The 17,590-nt window shown below is 38.7% G+C and overlaps 3 protein-coding genes across 9 annotated transcripts in view; all 3 read right to left on the reverse strand.

Moving 5' to 3' along the window:
* The window catches only part of LOC144661919 (uncharacterized), a 103,515-nt gene extending 96,139 nt beyond the window's left edge, over positions 1-7,376 (reverse strand). For 3 of the 6 annotated variants that reach the window (XM_078522621.1, XM_078522624.1, XM_078522627.1), the window contains exons 1-5: positions 7,244-7,376; positions 6,352-6,396; positions 2,628-2,720; positions 1,647-1,715; positions 1,006-1,167 (exon numbers count right to left, since the gene is read on the reverse strand). In XM_078522621.1, the coding sequence (XP_078378747.1) occupies positions 1,006-1,167; positions 1,647-1,715; positions 2,628-2,670 (274 nt within the window). In that variant the 5' untranslated portion in view covers positions 2,671-2,720; positions 6,352-6,396; positions 7,244-7,376. The remainder of the gene's footprint in view (positions 1-1,005; positions 1,168-1,646; positions 1,716-2,627; positions 2,721-6,351; positions 6,397-7,243) is intronic. The other 3 variants (XM_078522623.1, XM_078522625.1, XM_078522622.1) reach the window with 3 other exon arrangements.
* Positions 7,377-9,213: 1,837 nt separating this feature from the next.
* Positions 9,214-12,894, reverse strand: LOC144661929 (uncharacterized). Its single transcript, XM_078522642.1, has 3 exons — positions 11,224-12,894; positions 10,940-11,029; positions 9,214-10,476 (listed from the first exon to the last, which is right to left on the reverse strand). The coding sequence occupies exons 1-3, from the start codon at positions 12,892-12,894 to the stop codon at positions 10,417-10,419; spliced, it is 1,821 nt and encodes a 606-aa protein (XP_078378768.1). The 3' UTR covers positions 9,214-10,416.
* A 21-nt stretch (positions 12,895-12,915) lies between these two features.
* LOC144661930 (uncharacterized) lies at positions 12,916-17,471 on the reverse strand. 2 transcript variants are annotated; one of them, XM_078522644.1, is made up of 4 exons: positions 17,320-17,471; positions 16,429-16,537; positions 15,030-15,443; positions 12,916-13,892 (listed from the first exon to the last, which is right to left on the reverse strand). In XM_078522644.1, exons 1-4 carry the CDS (start codon positions 17,374-17,376, stop codon positions 12,916-12,918), a joined length of 1,557 nt encoding a protein of 518 aa, XP_078378770.1. In that variant the 5' UTR covers positions 17,377-17,471. The 2 variants fall into 2 exon arrangements, with proteins under 2 accessions (XP_078378770.1, XP_078378769.1); XM_078522643.1 differs by having other exon boundaries at positions 15,030-15,455.
* Between the last annotated feature and the right edge of the window lie 119 nt (positions 17,472-17,590).

Below are 17,590 nucleotides of genomic sequence, written 5' to 3' on the forward strand. Positions count from 1 at the left end.
GGCTCCTCCTCTCACGGTTCTTTCACTTTGATCGGTCAGTAGTATCGGTCAAAGTATAGAATCTAAAAGTACTTACGAGTGATCATGAAAGACTTCGAGTAGCCACGAATAAAAGGAAATCACGTTTTGTTGCTGACATTATTATACGTCACGATTAAGTCATTTCGTAGAATAATTTATCTTGTCTTCCCACCCATCTACCACCTGACCCCCTTCCCCGTAGGAGTTGAAAGTTGTTCCGAAAATGCAGTGTGTGGGCTGCGGTTAGCAATACAATCCTTTGTTACTGGCTTTGTTTCCTTCGCTAAAGAACTTACAAGACATGATGCAACATGACATAAACTTTATTAGAACTTAACTAAACAAACTTGTATCTTCGAGAATTAGACTGCAAAGAAAAAGAACAAGCGTAGAAGAGAAAGAAAGAAAGAATTGGCTTCGACAAAACTCTGTGCATAGTTAATAGAGGGAAATGGTTAGGAAGCCTGGCAAAGTTCTTTGTTGTATGTTTTTGTTCGCTATTTTGGGGTTTGATCCTGCACAAAACCTGACAAAATACAATAGGTGGTTACGTGTGTTTATGCAACTAACCAATTAAAACACTGCCATTACGTAATTCATGCATAGTGTATGAGTGCAAAACAAAAGATGTGCAGGGTCGTGGACCTTCCAACATAAATCTTGGCCTCTTTGTTTGCTCCTTTGATGTTTGTCGGGCTTCCTAACCATTTCCCTCTATTAACTATGCTCTTTGAGTATATGTGAACTTTATAGTAAATATGTCACATAATAATAACATTGGTGGGAGGCAAGCTCTCTCACCACTGCGCCACCCCTACTTCCCCATCATGTCATAATAAGTTCTCTATAAAGTAAAATGTTTTCACCTTTTGCGGCTACTGACCTGAGCGCACGCGCACGAGCGTAGCTGCTTGGTAGGTGCAAAAAAACGCTCAGTAAACAGACTTAAATAAAGTCTAGTAAACAGAAATTGCAAGATCCTACCTAAATGAAAATTAGCAGTTGCTCTGTTGCAGTACAGTTTGGCATTCAGTTCGTCATCCTTGCAGTTCACTTGAAGTCCTTCAGTGTAGAAGTATATGGCGTTTAAAGCTTCTTTATTTCCATATTCTTTGTCACCTTCATCCAGGTACACTTTTGCTATCGCTAAAAAAGACGAAAAATTAAATAAGAGGGCTCTCTTACTTTAACCCTCAAACGTACAAGCAAACTCAGACCCCCACCATCGTATAAGAATCGAAGTGAGGAAGGATGGAATCCTTCCTCAGAATTTTTTGTTCTATTAAGGCACAGCGAAATTATTTTGCATTGAGTAGAAAGCCCTTCGCTTTCTCTACAAGATGACATAATTTTTGTTCGCTATGGAGTCATATGAATAATGTGACGTCATGTGACGTCATAGAGCCAGCGTCTTGGATTCAGAAAATAGCAAAATTTGATGTAAAATCGTGCCAGAATGCTAATTGAAAGTAAAAATAATCCTGTCTCAAAAAACTGGAAAATGTAAGACAAAATGTTTAAATCGACGATTTTTGGCCAGATCTGCCTGTAATTATGACCTTGCCCAATTAGCACACGTAAAATATCACGACATTGTTAAGTTCCTTTTTGTTAAGTTTTTTTACCTCGTAAGGTGTCATCATCAAAATCAAGTTGTCCAACAGAAGGTGATGGGACTTCATTTTGATCCATGGCTGAAAATACGTTAGAAAAATATCTCATTAAACTAATATATATAAACAGTTATCACAATTTGGTTATACGCCTGCTGATCCTATGTATTATAAAACTTTATATACTGGTTATCTTTCGCCTATTAGTTCTGGGATACTTTCAAAAAACTTTAAACTTTAAAAAATATTTTGTTTTACGCTTCGAGAATTTTTTGGCCGTGAAGTTTGCAAACAATTTTGTTTTAATTTCAAAATCCCAGCTCTCGGTGAAAATATGAACATGATTATAAGGTTTTCTTTTCTTTGTCATCATCAAATTCAAGTTTTCTTTTTGACTATGTTGCTTGACTTTTTACCACAACTAAAAATATCGCGAAAATATTATTTCTATTTATCATCATCATCATCATCCTCATCATCACTATCTTCATTTAGGATTGACACAGCAATCGATGCTACTGAAGCTGGTTTCTTCATTGGCTCCGTGTACCAACGTGTTGCCCAGGGAAGCCAAAAAACACCCTTTGTTTGCTTTCTTCTCTTCTCTACATTTCAAGTGCCTTCCAAAGAATTGTCGCCGACCCCAAAAATGCACATCTCTCGGTCAGTTCCACTGAAATACCCACCTCAATGGCTGTCAGGCTGTAATTCATTCTCAGTGGTATTGTTCCCAATGCTCTTACTGCCACTGGGGTAACCTTTGTCCTCACACCCCACAAAAAAACAAAGGTATTGAAGGAAATGGGAGCAGAAAAAGGATCCAACTTGGAAATTTGAATGTGCAGAGCAAGAAATGTTTGGCAAGATGTTCAGTGTTTATATATAATTCTAGAATGTAAAAGTTTCTAAATCAGATTTTTTTTTCTGCTTCCATATTCTCTAATTCTTCCTGCACAAATATAACAGTTAATGAAGTTTACAGATTAAAATTACCTGTTGCGCCAAATACGCTCAGAAAAGAGCGATTATTCTCCATGTTTTTCCTCGACAGCCTTTGAACAGCCCAACTTTAACCCATGAACTCTGCTATAATGGAATATAATTAGCGGTCACAGCTACTACGTAACTTAAGTTAGTCTCAAGTTACCTGACGTCATACCTAACTGTAGTTAGTGCTTTCAATCGACTTTGCAGTCACACCAATGCAGTTAACTACAGTTCGTTCTGATTAGCCTTTAAATTTCAAATTAAAATTAGTTCATGAAAGTTTTTCTGTTGATCCGCTAAATGTAAAAAAAAGTCGACCCGCAAAAGCTATGTCTAATTGTTTCTCTATTTGTTGTACATGTATTTTTGTACGGCAACTCGGCTTCGTAGAAAAAAATAAAATAAGGTACAACCGGATGCTAGACGACGAAGAATTCAAGCTTTGTTTTTGCTTTCATTGGTTATATTTAATTTCTTGGCATGTTGTTTTTCCTTTTTTTCTTACTTTACGCTTTATTTTGTATATTTATGTTCATCTCGCACTTTCACTTTTAATTGTCACATTCAATTCTGATTGGTTGTTCGTTTGTAAACTTAAGACTAAGGAACTGTTTATATGGCCCCCGAGCCATCTTTTGCCGAGGGTTTATATGAGAAAGCTGCCCCTGTTGGCCGAGCCAAAACTTGGCCCTCTCGGTTCAAAAGACTGGAGAGAGGTTTTTTTGAAATATCTTTTATGGCGGCCTTTTCTAAAATCAGGAACCCTGAAACATCGACGAAGACCATTTTTGGACAAATTTACCGCCGACTTCAATTTCATATTATCTGCAATGTTGTTTTGACCGATTGCAGCATTTACGCATTCTCCGTATGTGTCAACTTGTCCCTGGAAGGCGAGGCAAAAATGACCAAAATGTTTACATGAAAAAAAAAATTTGGCTCGCTCCCCAGAGTCACCCTACCTTCTTAGCAAGTGACCCCCCACTCAGGGTCACCCTGCCCTCCGAGCCAACTTTGCAATTTCTCATATAAACAGTTCGCAGCTATTTATAAAGAAACCTATGAAAAGCTCTCTCGCCCGGGGTGACTCGGTATGGAGGGTAACCCTCCTACCAGGGACAACTCCCTTCCGTATAAACAAGCCCTTAGTCTGTATTGTTTTGTATCACTGAGGCGTACATTTTCTATGTATATTTAGGGTCAACAGAGAAGCGATCACATTACCAAAATAGCTAACTATAGTTATCTCCGTCTTAATTATGTTATGTTTAATAAATGAGCAGCAGTGTTTTATCAAGTTTTAAACACGAGGCGCAGTCGAGTGTTTTAGACTTGATAAAACATGAAATGCGAATTTATTGAATGGCTTAAAAATCTTCTGATGTAGATCAACTCATTCTTGCACTAATATTTAGATTTGGGGTTATTTTGGCCTAGAAAATTGGACGTAAAGTTTAGCCGTGCCTTTATCAGATATAAAGACACTCATTAAACATTAATTTCTTTTGTATTTTCTTTATGAATTATGAATGAGTTTTTTAAAGAATAGCCCAAATGTGACCGCAGCCATTGTCTGATGCGAGTTATCTGTTCCAACGTTATAAATTGTTCTAAATCGTTTGTGTTTTAAAGATTTTATTCTTGATATTTATGTAATTATAGGTAATCGCATGATTTCGAGTGCAATTTGGGATAAATAACCACTTGTAAATACAAAGGCTAACAAAACTGCACGAAACCGTGGGGCGAGTGCATAGAAAAAGAGCTTCATATCATTTGCATTTGAAACATTTTCCCGCATTAGCCTCTGTTGCATGCTCGTTCCAGTCCAATACCGAGAATACGAATATGGTCTATTTGTAGTGTTTGAAAAATTTACGAGTGCTTATTAATCCCAAATATCACGTGAAAATCATGTGATTACTTATTAGTAATATTCATAAAAAAAAATTGCGAGAAAATAAGCATAACATGCGGAATATGAGGAATAAGCAACTGAAATAAAGAAGCCTGAAAAAAAAATCATCACTTTCATATACATCCGCAGTTCATATATGAATCATTTCATATACATTACTGTACATCGTGAGGAAATCTCTTACAAAAAAAATTTATTCGGTAATTTCTTGACATTCTCTGTCTTAGCTATTCTTTGAACGCACGATTTTGGAGTTAAAATATCAAAAATATCTTTTTTTACTGCTATAAATTTCGCTGAAATCTCAGCCTCTTGGCTTTCGATTCTAGATGTTTTTAAAATAGAATCCAGAAGATGGCGGAACATGCCTGACGAGGCTGAGATTTCAGCGAAATTTATAGGAGTAAACAAAGATATTTTTAATATTTTAACTCCAAAATCGTGCGTTCAAAGAATAGCCAAGGCAGAGAATAACAAGACTTTACCGAAGTTTATCTAATTCTTTTATCGCTTCGACGAAAGAACTTTCTGAAACAAAAATTTATTCAAACTTAGCAAATATAGTCACGCGTTCATTCAAAACAAGGTCAAAGCCCAAACAACGTAAAGATTTTTCAATGTTTTAAACGTTTTTTAGTCGAAAAATCTGGCTAAACAGTCCAACGAATTGTATGAATAAAAGATTATGAATTTAACTCTTCTAGATATTTTCTTCTGCTTCTAATACTTGTCGAGCTTTGCTTGGGCGCTTTCGACTCGACGGCCACCCAAGTGAAGCTGTTTGGCTTTTCATTTCAACACTTCCTTGGACGAAGTGCAACAGAAAACCTGCACGTTCTATTATCTAAGTACAGTGCCTTTTAAGCGATGTTGTAATTAATTTGAGGCTATCTGGTCCATAATCTTCGCCAATGTGTTTGTTTTTGAACTAGTTCGGTAAATAAATTCCCTTAAGCAAAGCATGAAGCTAAGTCGGCAATTTCCTTCTTAACAAACCAGTCATACCAAAACGAGAACCCAAAACCCAGTGCTTTTCAGTGCTATGGTATTTATAGCTGTCTTCTGGCCATGGTCCTCTAATGTGCTCAAAACGCCAGCCATTTATTTTTTTTACTCGCATCTCGAAGCAGATCCAAACTTCGCACCATTCAGACCGCGTGGAAGCGTTCGATTGGCCCTCTGTGGGTGCCTTTGTTTATTAACCAATAAAAATGCTCTGTTTGTTTCTCTTTTTTGCACCGAATTTCCTATTTTCTGCACTGTATTAACTCATTTCTGCATCGAAGTTACTAACAACTGCATTTCTCTAAGCCAATCAGATTTGAGAAATTTTTTTTCATGCATATTATTAAGTGAGATACATGTCTATGCCCTTTTGTCCCTATTCACTGAAACGAAACCGAAACCACTAACTCGACATTTTCACTTTACTAGAACATTTACGATTTCTGTTTATAATGCCAGGAAAGGGACTGTAAAAAAGAACCGGATAATATAAGCTCATTTTATTTCTTTTTTGTGAATTATTCGTACAAGCCTCCCTTTATTTACTGGCACCCTGTCTGCGACGACTTGATAAATATTTTATGACTTCCGCTTCAGTGCTTCTTTTAACATTGCAAGCTGCAGAGGGCGAGCCCATTTCTTTTCAAAAACGATCAACGTAGTTTTGTAATAGTTATGAAGACTTCATCTGTTTCTTTCTTCGCAAGCAACTATAACTACTGCGAAATACGACTGAAAATTTCTTGTCAACGCAACACACCCGTAATATCGATAGTAAATACAATAAACAAAAAGAAATATACCAACCTAAAACTCCAGCTACATTTTCTTAGTATTTGCCAAGGTAATCTGCTGGAAGAAAAACCCGAAAAAATCATACAACAGTTACATTAATCGTGCATGAATGCAAAACATTTTTCGGCCATTTAAATTTTTGCCGGAGCATTTTACAAGAAAGCTTCAATGTTGTAAGTATGTTGCACTGATATCCTCCATAGATGCCATAATGAAAATTGCCCATTACCAGAACAAACCGGCGGCGAAGCTTTTGAAAGATATTTACACCCAGTCAACAGTTTTCTTTTATATTGACTGCGGATATTACGCTGAAATTTCAAAGACAGTTATTCAGACAAAGATATCAGGAGTTAATCTATTATCACAGTCATGAATCAACAGAAAGAAACTATACTCATATACACATGCATCTCCGAATCTGATGTATACAGCGAAATCCTGATTCCTGAACCCTCCAAGGGGAACGAAAATTTCGGCATTTGGTTTCCAGAAATCGGGGAAGTTCGAGAAATAGGTGTTAAAATTGCAGTTCAGTGTTCGACTATCCAAGACTGTTCAAAGGGAAATGACTTTTGGTTCGAGTAATCGGCAGGTTTAAGAAATCGAAGGCTAGAGTCACTGGTATTCCGCTGTATTTCAAAGTATAATATTATCGCAGCGAGTCATCATTTGACGCTTCTAGACCAAACGTGGCTTTGTGAACTATGATACTATTCGATCTATCATTTCTCGGTTACCATCTTGATTCAGAGCTATCTAGTTAAAACTACTAATACAACATGGCCGCGAGAAAACCAGACTACGTGCGGCCGCTCGCTCGCTGTTTCATAGCATACAAGGGAAAAGGAACTACTCGCGGTCTAAAATTAACACAATGACATACAATAAACACAAATCATACCTATCGAAATATCATTCACCACGGTGGCCGAAAGGGAATTCTGTTGCGGAGCATTTGAATTCATCGTTGAGATATGTAAACATGAAGCAGTTTTGTTCATGAATAAAGCACTCACTCAACTAACCGGGCAAAGTTCGCACAGGAAGTTGAATAATTTAATAACAAGGGGGTTCCCCTGAAATGCTCGTTAATTCCGTGAAAGCAACCCTTTATTTTTGTCTTGTTTTCTCAGAAACGAGAATAACATAATTCTTTTAACTTTTATCTGGGCTTTTTTCAACATGTTCATGTAATAGAAGTGAATACATGTTGTACAACTGTCGCAAGTAAAAGGTATTACAAATGGAATTGTTATAAATCCGCAGTTTCTCTTGCTCAAAGACGAAATTCATTGTGATCACGTGACCTTGTATAAATTTAAATGTATCCCGATCGGGATACATCGATCCCAACGTGATCAATAGCTAGAAAAGGCACGTGATCAAAACATGACCAAGGCCGGTGGCTTGATTTTGCCATGATGTTTTTGAAGCTTACTTCTTAGCGATTCCATGAAATTTGTTGCTAGTTCTTCGAAAGTTTGTGAAACACAATAGAACAGTTTGAGGCTAATACGGCGTTTTCTACTTTTCATTTAAAACACGTTCGAAGTCAAAAAAACTTTAAGAGCAGAAGGATTTCGAAAATGCCTGGAAAATTAGTCTGTTCTTTGCTTTCTTTTGTACATATTTTACGATGTATTTGTCGTACATTTGCAGTATTTTATAGAAGAAATAAAGCCCTGCTCAGGCGTGCTGTTGCTAACGCTAAATTTGTTCGTTCGTTTGTTTAATTTGTTCATCCTTTGGATGTATAACAAAGCACTTAATGTCTGGTTCCTCAGAAAACAGCTAGTTTTGTTTTCCCTCGAGTCTCGATGTTTCCCGAGACAAACATTGAGGCTCTCGGGAAAACGAAACTAACTGTTTCCCTCGAGACCAGACATAAAGTGTATAATATTTGACGCCTGAAATGCTTCTCAGCTTAATTTAAACAAATCGTTGTTAAAGAATTGAAAACGATTTCCTTTCAGTGTTTTTAAACGCTATAACCACAACATATATAGTTGAACTCTATTGCAAAATAAGTGCAAACATTAGCTGTTTCCACCAATGAGAACGGTTGAAAGAGTACACAGCAAAGAGTTTCTTTTGCTGAATTATCCTTCATGGATTGGCGAACGTTTAAGTACTGACAGGACTTGACGAGATACATTTGTATTTATGTACAAACGTAGACAACATCCGGGTGTATTTTTATAGAGAGATTGTACCTTTTACCCAAAGAGCTTTGATTTAAGTTTGTCTCTTAATTCTCCAAATCTAGTCTATAAACCCTTATCTGTGTTTAAATAAAGGAGATGATGCTGATGATGATGATGATGATGAGCTATGTGAGCTATAGACCATTAGATAAGTTCTAGGGAATGGTGGGAATTTTTCAGCTCGGACGAATTGTGTTTTCTTCCATTGGCTCTGTAGCATATTTGGGGGGGGGACGGTCAAAACTACTGCAATTTTTGGGGGGATGGCTGGAAAATAGTTGTGAGGGTCGATGCATGAATTTTTTTTTGACATTTTCTCCACCACAATGTTTTTTTGGATTTTGTCCACCCCCGATAAATTTTCTAATGGTCTGTCCCCTACAAAAGTTTCCATTTCTTCGGAGGTGTTTTTTAGTATTGCTTCTGTTTCGTATGTAATTTTAAGATATCGCCGGTAGCCATCTATGTGAGGTATAGCTTCTTTGATATGACAAAGCCAAATGTTATGTCTTTGAGAATAGCAAGAGAAATAAGGTGTGCGCGGTGCATAGGCAGGTGTAGTTTCTAACTACTTGGTAACCCGGTTGAATGTAAATATCAGGACTCAAACATTAATGCAAAATATGAATATAATATAGCTAATTATTCAGAGATTTGACAAACACTGTTGAAAAATGAATGCACAGTTTAATTCCCTCTTTGCCAGTTTTACATTGTCCAGAATTATTATCTCTTCAACATCATTTCTGCTTGGATGAGCTTGTTTTCATTTGTTTTTAAATTGTTGTACTCCTCCAAAGCACCTGAAGACAGTAAGGAAACTTTTAATCAGGATTGTCTTCAGGTGTTCTGACAGTTTTTTTTCTTTTTTACAGGTAGAAACAAAACGTTGTTAGTATATTTCTACTAGTTAAACTTTCGATTTCGTTTTTCATTTTGTGTTTGAGTTTTTTTATTAATACTTCTTACTTGAATTGATTTATGTTGATTTTTTTTTCGTTGGTCGAGAGTTGATGGTTTGTGGTTGTAGGGTTAGTGTTTACTCGTTAGTTATAAGAAGTGTGGATTTGGGAATAGTAGGGTTCAGGAATAGTAAGCGTTGGATAATTTGGAAGTCGAAGATTTTAGGCTATGGTTAGTAGAGTTAGTGGTTAGTGGTTAATTGGTAGTAGTGTGAGTTTGTGAATTGCAGGGTACACGAATAGTAAGGGTTGTGAAAGTTAGAGTGTTTGGGGAAGGGATATTGGTAGATACAGGGATTGGGTAATGGGAGATGCATTCATGTACGTGGTTGTTAAATTGGTATTGTGGATTAAGAGAATTGGGAAGTTTCAGGAGAGTAAAAGTTGGAATTGTGGTAATGGAAGGGTCAGGGTTGCGGGGACAATGGTTTTGGTGGGGATTGAAGAAATTGGGAGGTTTGTGGATAGTGGGAGACTTGAGGGGTCGGGAACGTTTGTAAAAAGGGTGTTGGGGTAATGGACAATTCAGGAAAGTATAGGGTAAAGGAAGGCTTGGGTGTTAGTGGGTTTAACAGTAGCGGATATTGGGGTTAGTGGGTTGGGTAAGGAGGTAAGAGGGTTAGTGGGTTAATGAGTTAGTGAGTTAGAGGTTTAGGGTTAACTGGTAGGAGGGTGAGTGGGTTAGGATTTTAGTCAGGTTTTTGAAAAAAACAAATGTTTTTTATTCTTTTGAAATTTTTTGTTTTTTCTTTTGCTTTTTACCCATTTTAAATTATTTTTACCCGCTTACCAAGCAGAAAGATGTTGCTTATTTACAAATCATGTTGAAATAAAAATAAAAAAAATAAAAAAAATGTTCATGGCTTGCGTGACATTTTGCCATGACCGGAGACGACCTGCTCCTGGTCTTATTGTCTTCTTGGTCGTAGCCTCCGCAAATAGGGAATGTTTCGTCCCCGTTTTTGAACCTGTGGCATAAACAGTGTAAAGGAAACATAAAGCTTCTATTTGCTTTGAACAGGCACAAAATATCGTAAAGAAAAGGCCATGAAGCTCCCAGTGTTGTAGTCTGGTCTTTGCGCGTTGTACTGTTGTACTGTTGTAACGGGCGTATTTGTAATACACATTTATCTTTACAAAGATTAAGGGAAAAATCTGTCCTTTTGGCATAATTTGCTAGTGTATTCAATGAACTGAAATTAATTGTATTGTTCACGCAAATTGTTCTTTTCCAGACATGTGCTATTTATGATTTTATAATTTATGCTGTATTAAGCACTAGCATCAAATCTTTATAATTGTTTTTAAGAAGTGAAACATTTTTCAGTTTGTACTCCGACTAAACACAAATTGGGTCTTGTGCGAATGCAGCTCGTGATTAGTTAGTGTAAATAATAAAGAAAGCGAAAAAACTTATTCTTATACGCATACCATGGGAACAAAGGCTTCTCCGTTCCACACTCTCTTCATTCGTCTTCGGCGAGCTCTGGTCGATTGAGACGTCTGTGCAGTGCCCGGCTCCTGTAATACAAAACCAATAAATTGTTATTTTTAAACCCTGTCAACCAGTTCTTTATAAGTTGGGGTTTTTTGCCAGCATGTATTAACCATGTTAAGTGTCTAATTGTATTTTAAATAACCTATAACAAAAGAAAACAATTATAAGGCAAAAAACGTCAGAAAAAACCCGGTGGCGATAACAAATGTATTCTTACCTGAGGTTGATGGATTCTGCTTTCCAGAGGAATGGAACCAACTGGATCCTGGCGCACGGCACCAAACAGAAGTTGATACGCAGTCCTCAGACAGTAATTAACAAAACCAGTTGTGTCAGGTGTGTCTGCATCAGAGGCCAGGACTCCAACAGACACATCCTTAGTCTTGATCTTAGCGCACAACGCTGATACATTTTCAAAATTGACAGGCACATCACATGGCAGCTTAGAAAAAGCGGAAACGTGAGTAGAGTCAGATTTGTGATTGTCTTTCTCCATAGTTTCACTGGAAACTGTAGGAACAGTAGGCTCTTTAAAATTGACAGGTACATTACACGGCAGCTTAGAAAAAGCAGAAACGTGACTGGAGTCAAATTGATGACTGTTATCCTTCACTACTTCATTGCCACACAGGTCATCTTTGGAAAATGCAGGAGTCGCAGCCTCTTTTTTATTGTCATGTTCATCAAATAGCGACTTAGAAGAAGCAGAAACGTGACTGACGTCAGATTGATAACTGCAATCCTGCACTTCTTTATTGTCACACAGTTGATCCTTGGAAATCGCAGGAAGAGCACCCTTTTGAGAATTGACAGGTACATGATATGGAAGCTTTAAAAAAGTAAAAACCTGACTAGAGTCAGATTGATGGCCCTCATCCTCCACTGTTTCATTGCCACACAGTTTATCCTTGGAAAATGCAGGAACAGCAGCCTCTTCAATGTTGAACTGCTTTTTCGATTTACGCAATGGCTCAATGAAATTTTCAGACTGCCTGACAAACTCATCCACGTTCTTTACTGAGGTTCTCTTCCGCTTCCTTTGCCTCGCATTTCTCGCCTCGGCTGCTTCGTAAACATCCAGTGAAGAAACCTCACTGTATTCACTGAATTCATTCTCACCCATGTTCCTGGCTTGTTTGGCAGCCACAGCTTCAGATGACTCGTGAACATACTGTGGAGAAACCTTTCCATCGGGCATGCTGATGTAACGTGAAAACGACCGGGTCAATGCCAAACAATGGTCACTCACTTTACAAATTACACAACTGCATTCATTGATTTCATTTCCACCAATGCCGCTGGCCTCTAGCTCTTCAGTAGCAACAGCCTCGGAAAACTCGTGTACATCCAGTTTGGAAGCCTTTTCAATGGGCACGCTGATGTTGGTAGCAGAGGATCCTGTCACTGCCAACGAGTGGTCACTCATTTCACCATTATCACAGGTGACCTCACTTATTTCGTTCTCACAGATGTATCCTGTGTCTTCGGTACCTGCAGCTTCAGATGACTTGTGTATATTTAGCGTTGAAACTTTTTCAATGGGCATGTTAACGTAAGCAACAGGGGACCCTGTTATTGTCAATGAATGGTCACCCATTCCATCAATATCACAGGTAACCTCACTGATTTCATTTTCACTGATGTTACATATGTCTTTGGTAGCAGCAGCGTCAGTTGACTCAAGTTTATCCAGCGACGAAACCTTTTCAATGGGCATGCTGATGAAACGTGAAAATGACCGCTTCACTGCCAAACAATGGTCACTCATTTGACAAATTACACAGCTGCATTCATTGATTTCATTCTCGGCAATGTAAACATCTTCTTCAGTAGCAAAAGCTTGAGATGAGTCGTGTACATCAAGCGAGGAAACCTTTGCAATAGGCATGCTGACGTTGGTTGCAAAGGATCATGTCAGTGCCAACGAATGTTCACCCATTTCACCATTATTACAGGTGACTTCACTGATGTCGTTTTTGCTCATTTGAACGTGTTCTACTGTTGCTTCAAGATCAGATGACTCGAGTTCGTTCGATGAAGACACCTTTTCAACGGGCATGCTGATGTAAGGCGGAAACGACTGCGTCACTTCCATCCAATGGTCACAACTTAGACAACTGCATTCACTGATTTCATTCTCGAAAAGGTTACCAGCATCTTCGGTAGCAACACCTTGAAATGACTCCTGTACAAACAGTGAATAATCCTTTTCTATAGGCGCGCTGACGTTTGCAACAGGGGAACTTGTCACTGCCAATGAATGGTCACTCATTTCATCATCAAGTGAGGAACCTGTTTCAGTGGGCATGTTGATGTTAGCCTCAAAAGACTCTTTTAATGCCAGTGTATGCCCGGAAGAGATATGTTTCTCTAAAGAATTTCCCTCAGGATACTTTAAACCCATTTCACCATTGGAATATGCAGAAACAGAAGACACTTCAATGTTCAATAGCCGTCTGCGTTTTATTAATGGCTCAATAGAATCTTCATCCAGGCAGTTTTCACAGCGTCTCTTCCGTTTTCTTGACTTATGTAAATCCAGTGAGGAACCCATTTCAATGGGCATGCTGATGTTTATTGCAGACGACCCAGCCACTGACAAGGACATGTCACTAATTTCACCATAGTCATAGGTCACTCCGCTGATTTCATTCTCACTGATGCTACTGGCTTTTTCGGTGTCTACAACTTCAGTTGATTCTTGTCGATCCAACAAGGACAAACCTTTCACTGCAAATGAATGGACACTCTTTTCACCAGTTTCACAGATGACTTCACTGATGTCGTCCTCGCTCGGGTGAAAGGTTTCTACTGTTGTAACAGCTTCAGATGACTCGTCTTGTACATCCAGCGGGGAAACCTCTTCAATAGGCACGCTGATGTTAACTGCAGAGAAAACTGTCTCTGTCATAACGTTATTGATGCATTGAGCAATATCATTGAAACGTTTGGTGATTTTACTTTCACTTATCAATTTTAGTTGTTTCTTCTGGTTATGGAATAAGCAGGTAATATTGGAAAGGGAGGAAACCCTTTCACTAGGCGTGCTGATGTTAACCTTGGGGTACCCCTTCACTGCTGTCCGGACATAATAAAAAAAGGCTATGTAAATCCACCAGAAATGAACAAAACTCACTGATCCGTTATATTGCATGGTCACGGTGGAACCTTTAAGTTTAATGTTAGTTCACTTCAGCCCTAGTTGTTCATCCATTCCAAGTGGAAGCAGTTATATGGCCAGTACAGTACGATCAATGCATTCATCGGGAATTGACACACCTTTATCAGAAAATAACTTTCTGACCCATTCTCGTCCAGGATCCTTCTAAATATTCTGCTCTGCGCCAGGGATCGAGACCTCTGGTATGTCCCGATTTTTGAGCGTGCGCAGAGTACTCGTTCTGTATTTACAGCCAATCAGATTGGACAATGAGCCTGTGAGTCGCGGACTTCCAGTGTTGGAGCCAGCCAGAGGTCTTGGTCCCTAGTGTAGACCAGAAGGATCGTGGACTCTGCGGACAAGAATGTTTCTGACCCGAAAGACCATCCCCAACCTTGGTCATTTGCGCAAGCTCAGGCAAAAATGTCATAAATGCGAAATTGGTGGAAAGAAAGGCAAGTCATCACGCTGAAAGTAGCATTTTGAGCAGGTTGGAGCTTAATGAGCTCATAACTGGCCAAAAAATTTCAAAAATGTCCACAAAGTGCTTTTTACTTATCATTCACTTTGAAAATTCAGTGCAAAGGAGTAAAAGCCGCCTCCCCCACCCCTGAAACATTCATTTTTTTTTTACCCTCGAACCTTCCAGCAATTTGGATGAAACGTTATTTTCTTCCCTGATCCCCGTATTCTCCAGCTTCTGTTTTCGCAATCAAATTTTGCAGCCTTTGGAGACTTTTGGAAGTCAGGATTCTACTGCATTTTCATCCATATTTGCTGCCAAATATGTCAGTAAACTTGCAGAACCAAAACAAAATTGAAGCCATAGATAAGCATGCAACTAACAGTAACTTAGGACATACCTCTTAAGCCCTGCCAGGGTCTCACGGCAAAAGCTTCTGCAGCCTCCGTACTGTTGTTACTCATTAAAGTTTGTTCCAGATTAGAGGAATCTGTCACTGCCAATGAATGGTCACTCATTCCACCGATATCACGGGTTACTTCACTCATTTCACTCACACAGACGATACATGTGGCTTCGGTAGCTTCAGAAAACGTGTGTGCATCCAGCGGAGAAACCTTTTCAATGGGCATGCTGATAGTAGCATCAGAGGAACCTGTCACTGCCAACGAATGGTCACTCATTTCACCAACATCACAGGTGACTTCACTTAAATCCTTTTCACACACGTGAAAGGTTTTTACTGTAGCTAGAGCTTCAGAAGACTTGTTTACATCCAGGGGGGAAACCTCTTCAATGGGCATGCTGATGTTACCTGCAGAGGAAACTGTCTCTGTTATTAAATGATGGTTGTATTGAGCAATATCATTGAAACGTTCGGTGATTTTACTTTCACTAATCAATGCTTTTTTTCTTTTCTGTTTAGGGAAGAAGCAAGTAACATCGGTAAAGAGAGGAAACCCTTTCACTAGGTATTCTGATATTAGCCTAGAAGTACCCTGTAAATACTGGTAAGTCATAACAATAGGCCACATGCTATGTAAATCGACTAGAAATGAACAAAACTTACTGATCCGCTTTATTGTATGCTACACATGTACGTGGGTCACGGTGGAACCTTTATGTTTAATGTTAGTTCACTTCAGCCCCAGTTGTGCATCCATTCAATGTGGAAGCAGTTATACGGCCAGTACAGTGCGATCAATGCATCCATCAGGAATAGAAACACCTCATCAGCGAAACAGTAAAAACTTTCTGACACTTTCTCGCCCACGATCCTTTTAGTGTGCAGCAGGGATCAAGACCACTGGCCTGTCCCGGTTTGTGAACATGCGCAGAGTTCTCGTTCTTTTTTTACAGCCAATCAGATATGTCAGATTAGACAATGTTTTTCCAATGTTGGAGCCAGCCAGAGGTCTTGATCCTTGGTGGTGCAGACCAGAAGGATCTTGGACTCTGTGGACGAAAATGTTTCTGACCCAAAACCCATCCCCAAGTTTGGTCTTGTGCGCAGGCCCAGGCAGAAATTTCATAACATGTGATACTAGTGGGAATAATGCAAACCTTCATGCTGCATGTAGCGTTTTGAGCAGGTTGGGCGTATTTAGTTCATAACTGGCCGAACGATTTCAAAAATGTCCAAAGACATCCCCCCCCGCCACCCGAGCCATCGGATGTTTTTAAAATCAGGAATCTACTGTATTTCCATTCATATTTGCTGTCAAATATGTAGGTGAACTTGCAGATCCAAAATAAAATTAAAGCCATAGATAAACACCTACCACTAACTTAGGACATACCTCTTAATCCTTGCCAGGGTCTCACTGCAAGAGCTTCCTCAGCCTCCATAATGGTGTTACTCATTAAAGGTTGTTCTAATGTACCATCGTCATGCAATAACGCACAGTGCTGAAATGGAACAAGCGTTAATGTATGGCAATAACATAGAAACTTAGCAACATCACAATAATAGTACAATACAATACAATAGTCGTTTAATGTGTCATATGCTTAGCAATAAGGTGTGACATTGCAGAAATATCACACCAGCTAGTTTACAGGTATTCCACCTAAATTAGTTAAGAAAAAAAAAATAAAAATAATGATAGTAAAAACTTGTGCCATTTTCTCAACCAATCAGAAGTTAAAACCAAAACTAAACTTGTTTCCTTTGTTGTGGCCTCGATTTTTCCTTTAATTCATTTATCCCATCAAATTTCGAGTTTCTAAAAGCGAATTAAGTGACTGCAACTTGCAATTAAAAGACGAAATTTGACTATGAATCCGACCTTAGTATTAGTATGCGTACAAGGGTGGTTCGTGCGAGTGAGCGGGTGAGCGTGTGTGCTTTCTCCTCGCACCTCGCGCTTCGCGCTCGAAATCCCCTTCTTCCCTTTTGAACGCCGGCCACGCATGCTAGGGCTGTTCTTGCTGCTTTAATTGTGTTCAACGTGTGTTTACATTAAGCGTGTGCGCGAACGTGCATGTTAAATTTGGCATGGGTGTTACGCAGTTGTTTTAAGCTTGGGCGTTGGTGTGCGCGTTCTGCTCGTTTAAGCTTGCGTGTGCGTGTTGTTTGTCACATTTAATGATCTTTTAGTTTTAATATCTTAATTGGTAAATTACATAGAAGATGAATGCTGATAAAATAACTCATTGTAAATTTAAGCAAACAGTAAGCTTTTTCTTACCTCTTTTTTGCATGATTTCTTGATAGTAGTTTTTGTTTCTTCATTTGATTCGTTCATCTTGTTGAAATTTCAACTTTCGTATCGCGAATTGACGACTGTCGAGAGCGGCGAAAACACGTCTGCACTCAGCGAACACTTGACTGAAAATGAACAATTGGTAATGAGCGCGTCTAATTAACACGTCACAATGAAGATTCCAATTACAGGGCAACTAGCGGATAATTCGCTTTTTTCACGATCCCATAATACATCTTGTTTTATTTAAATAACC

This window comes from Oculina patagonica, chromosome 8 (assembly GCF_052425735.1).
Source record: "Oculina patagonica isolate OP01 chromosome 8, crgOcupat, whole genome shotgun sequence".
NCBI lineage: Eukaryota > Metazoa > Cnidaria > Anthozoa > Scleractinia > Oculinidae > Oculina > Oculina patagonica.

Bases quoted from the DNA above. Each gene is read 5' to 3' on its own strand.
- LOC144661929 (XM_078522642.1), bottom strand. From the start codon at position 12,894: ATGCCTATTGCAAAGGTTTCCTCGCTTGATGTACACGACTCATCTCAA. The intron at 11,030-11,223 runs GTAAGAATACAT...TTTGTATTACAG, and splicing joins GCAGAATCCATCAACCTCAG to GAGCCGGGCACTGCACAGAC. The intron at 10,477-10,939 runs GTATGCGTATAA...TTTATGCCACAG, and splicing joins GAGAAGCCTTTGTTCCCATG to GTTCAAAAACGGGGACGAAA.
- LOC144661930 (XM_078522643.1), bottom strand. From the start codon at position 17,376: ATGAACGAATCAAATGAAGAAACAAAAACTACTATCAAGAAATCATGC. The intron at 15,456-16,428 runs GTATGTCCTAAG...TAACAGAGACAG, and splicing joins ACCCTGGCAAGGATTAAGAG to TTTCCTCTGCAGGTAACATC. The intron at 13,893-15,029 runs GTATGTCCTAAG...TTTTCTCTGCAG, and splicing joins ACCCTGGCAGGGCTTAAGAG to TTAACATCAGCGTGCCTATT.